General features: G+C 36.8%; 1 protein-coding gene across 3 annotated transcripts in view; it reads right to left on the bottom strand.

Annotated features, from left to right (window-relative positions):
• The window catches only part of LOC100183689 (myosin-9-like), a 16,858-nt gene that overhangs the window by 10,859 nt on the left and 2,326 nt on the right, over nucleotides 1-3,673 (bottom strand). For 2 of the 3 annotated variants that reach the window (XM_026838439.1, XM_018815531.2), the window contains 8 exons: nucleotides 3,252-3,419; nucleotides 2,744-2,911; nucleotides 2,285-2,452; nucleotides 1,757-1,924; nucleotides 1,410-1,577; nucleotides 1,142-1,168; nucleotides 319-486; nucleotides 1-65 (listed from right to left, as the gene is read on the bottom strand). In XM_026838439.1, the coding sequence (XP_026694240.1) occupies nucleotides 1-65; nucleotides 319-486; nucleotides 1,142-1,168; nucleotides 1,410-1,577; nucleotides 1,757-1,924; nucleotides 2,285-2,452; nucleotides 2,744-2,911; nucleotides 3,252-3,419 (1,100 nt within the window). The remainder of the gene's footprint in view (nucleotides 66-318; nucleotides 487-1,141; nucleotides 1,169-1,409; nucleotides 1,578-1,756; nucleotides 1,925-2,284; nucleotides 2,453-2,743; nucleotides 2,912-3,251; nucleotides 3,420-3,673) is intronic. The other variant, XM_018815532.2, reaches the window with a different exon arrangement.

Genomic DNA, 3,673 nt, shown 5'->3' on the forward strand with positions numbered 1-3,673 from the left:
AATTCTTCTTTCTTCCTCGTCCAGTAATCTCCCCGATCCTTTAGCTCGGATTCAAGAGTTTCAACCTGTCAATCAAACACAACTTGTCAATCAAACGCAACCTGTCAATCAAACACACAACCCGTCAATTAAACACAACCTGTCAATCAAACATAACCTGTCAATCAAACACCACCTGTCAATTAAACACAACCCGTCAGTCAAACACAACCCATCAATCAAACACCACCTGTCAATCAAACACAACCTGTCAATCAAACACAACCTGTCAATCAAACACAACCTGTCAATCAAACACAACCTGTCAATCAAACACACCTGTTTTTGAGCTTGTGCATATTTTTCCTCCGCCTTTTTCTTCACTCTTTCTTTCTCTTCATTCTCACTCTTCACCTCCTCCATTTCCTCCTGGATTGCTCTCAACTCCTCTTCCTTTCTCTTTAAATTATCTTCCAGCTCCTCACATTTCCTCTCAGCATTATCAGCCTGCAAGCAAAGTTAATATAAAACCCATACAACCCCAACACAAAAATCATGCGATAAAAACAACAAGACAAATTGTTTGATCGAATAAAACAAACCCGCAAATACTAAATTAAAATCTTAACAACATTAGCGTTTCAAAATACGTTACTTTCTGTTGGGATGTTTTAATATGGAATCATAATATATAGGGTGGGGTAAGATGGTTTACGTTTGCATTTTCTTTTTTATCCGACTCAATATTCACCTCAATAAAGGTTGGAAACCATTGGGTAGTAGGTTGAATTACAGATAAATACAAACACACCATAAATATGGGGATTTTTATAAAGTTTCATTTATACAGAAACATTAAATATAGTAGAGTGGGGGAAGATGGGACATCTTTAACACATAATATCTAAATATCTTGATCGTGTTTTAAACAATTAACAACAGTCTATATGGGAGTCGGAGGTTACGGTTTTATAATTATTTGAGAGTTATTTGTTTACTACCAAATTGAACAAGGAAATAGAGTCAAAAGCTGTCCCATCTCCCCCCACCCTACTATATGTTGATGAAGTGCATAAACATGCAGTGATTGAACAACAAATTAACTTTGAACGCATGAAAATATTTGCATGACATTATTATTTTCATGCTTAATGAAAGTCACCTTTAACAAGAGATTTGATTTGGCCGTCTGTGTAAAAGGTTAGTTGGTTAGTAATGTTCGGGTTCGTAAAGATTAATACAAATTATAATATCGTATATAGGTGAGGTTTATGCAATGAGCCAAGTATTGACTTTATATCACATTTGCCTTCCTCATGTACCCACAATGAGAATGTAAAGAAAGAAGAGAATACAGAAAAAAGGCGGGTAAGCACATAACCCCAGCACCCTTTGTTTATCATTTGAACCCACATTAATACCCCCCTTACCTCTCTCCTTGCAATCTCGATAAGATTCTCAGCTTCTTGTATTTCCTTCCCTGTGTCTTTAACTTGTTGTTGCAATTCATTGACAGTGCGTTGAGCCATGTCTTTGTCCGATTTCATTCGATGGAGTTTCGACGTCGTCTTCTCGTGGGAACGCTCGTACTCTCGCATCTGGTGCAACGCGTGCATTAGTTTTGCAATCATAAGTTTTTATGCGTAAACTATATAAGAATATTTTAAATGTTATTTATTTTATTCTACGTGGGTTCGTACAGCAGGTCAAACCAGGACACTGGAATTTTAACCATAGTTGTCCCATTCCCCTCCTACCCCTACAACCAAATCCTCACTTTATTGTCAATATTTCCGATAGCTTCCTGTGCTTGCTCTAGCGCCCTCGTGCGGTCGTCCATCTCCGCAAACACATCCTCTAGTTGGCGCTGTGCCTCCTTTTTCTCTTTTTCTGCCTGATCGACTTTCTTTCGGGCAGCCGACAACTCAGACTCAGAATCCAATAACTGGAGAAACGTGGCAATAATTTTATTAAATATTTATTGAAATAAGGTTAGTTTAAAATCATTATTTTATAAAATCAATTGTGTTTTACCCACCGTTGCCACCAGACAAATATTTTGATATTTCTTGGTAAAATATTGACGAATATTTATTTATTGGTGAGACACTTAATCCAAGGTATAAGGAAGCATGGAGTTACACTAGTTGCATGAAAGACATACATAGGTGTATTGGGGTAAATGTGACCTATACCCCAGATCCTCACCAAGGACCCCACCCATATAGAATAAATTATTGACAAATATTATAATTTTATCTAAACCAAAAAATATTTTAATTTTATACAAAAACCCAAATCTTACTTGATGTTCCAGTTGATTGATTTTATCCTCAGCTTCATGAAGTTGCTCTTCCAACACGTTAATCTCCTCCCTACTTGCCGATACTTCTTCTTGAACTTCCTCCCTCAGTTTCTTGAGATTTCTCAAAGTTTCTTGAGTTTCCCCACTAACGTCGTTCGAACGCTCAAGCTGGAAAAAGATTTTTAAGAAAACAATAAATTGACAAATGCTAAAAATTTAATATGAGATAAAAAATATCTTAAAACATAAAAATGATTTTTTTTAAAATACAAAATTAAATTATATTAATAACTAAAATATTTCTCCTCAATAACTGTTGTTGCTACCAGGTGTATCATCATTTCTGGCCAAAAATGTAAACAAGTAAGATTTTTAAACCAAATACACAGTTTTTTTCCACAATTTTAAGCTAAATGCACAATTTGTTGAACTTGAGTTATCAGTTACTTTCATAACCACCTCTTCATGCAGCCTCCCCATCTTCTTGCTCGCTTCTTTCAGCTCCTTCTCCTTCACCTCCAACACCACGGCAACTTCGTGAAAACGATTCTCTGCGTCTTTACGATGACGTTCCGAGTCGCGAAGGTTTTGTGCCAAGTCATCCAACCGTGACTCAGCTTCCGATAACTGGGGGAAGTTAATTAAATGTGATTAATTCATAATTTGGTGCAATATATAAAGATGTTTAACACCTGGTAAGCTCACTTTTGTCTCATCCAACACTGAGGATGGTTAAAGTTGATTAACTGAAACTGCACCATCCTCAGTGTTAGATGAGACAAGAGTGAGTGTTACAAGTACCAAGCTGGTATTTATATAACACTTTGTATGCATGGTTTAGCAGCCCTGCGTTTGTTTTAACGTTTTTCACATACTTTCTATCCACAGCAAGTTTCTATACTTTATAGCTTGAACAATCCCGCTAATTCCCTTTGTTGTTTGAATTAATATGAACAAGACAACCGACCTGTTCTTCCAGTTTGTTCATTTTATCTTCAGCTTTATTCAATGAACGACTTTTTTCCGCAGCTTCATTTTGAGCGTCACCTGCAGCTTGCGTGGCTTGGCGCCGCAGTCGTTCCAACTCCATGGACTCAGATGCCGCGGCTTCGTACCGTGACTCAGAAGTTTTTAACTAAAATAATATGGTATGATAATTGATACAAGTCCATTTTTATAAAAGCAAAAGGTGTTTACATTCAACACAGTTCCTGACACTTAGGTTTACATGGAAATCTTTAATAAATAAATGCAACTTATTGTCTTCGCATGTCGGGGCAAGTTGTGCATATACATGCACCAGTATATAGATAGCTATACTGATTGTTTTTATCAGGATTTGACACCCAACAAACAACATCCCCAACCCCACACTAACCCAACAACAAC

Source organism: Ciona intestinalis, unplaced genomic scaffold (genome assembly GCF_000224145.3).
Source record: "Ciona intestinalis unplaced genomic scaffold, KH HT000086.1, whole genome shotgun sequence".
NCBI lineage: Eukaryota > Metazoa > Chordata > Ascidiacea > Phlebobranchia > Cionidae > Ciona > Ciona intestinalis.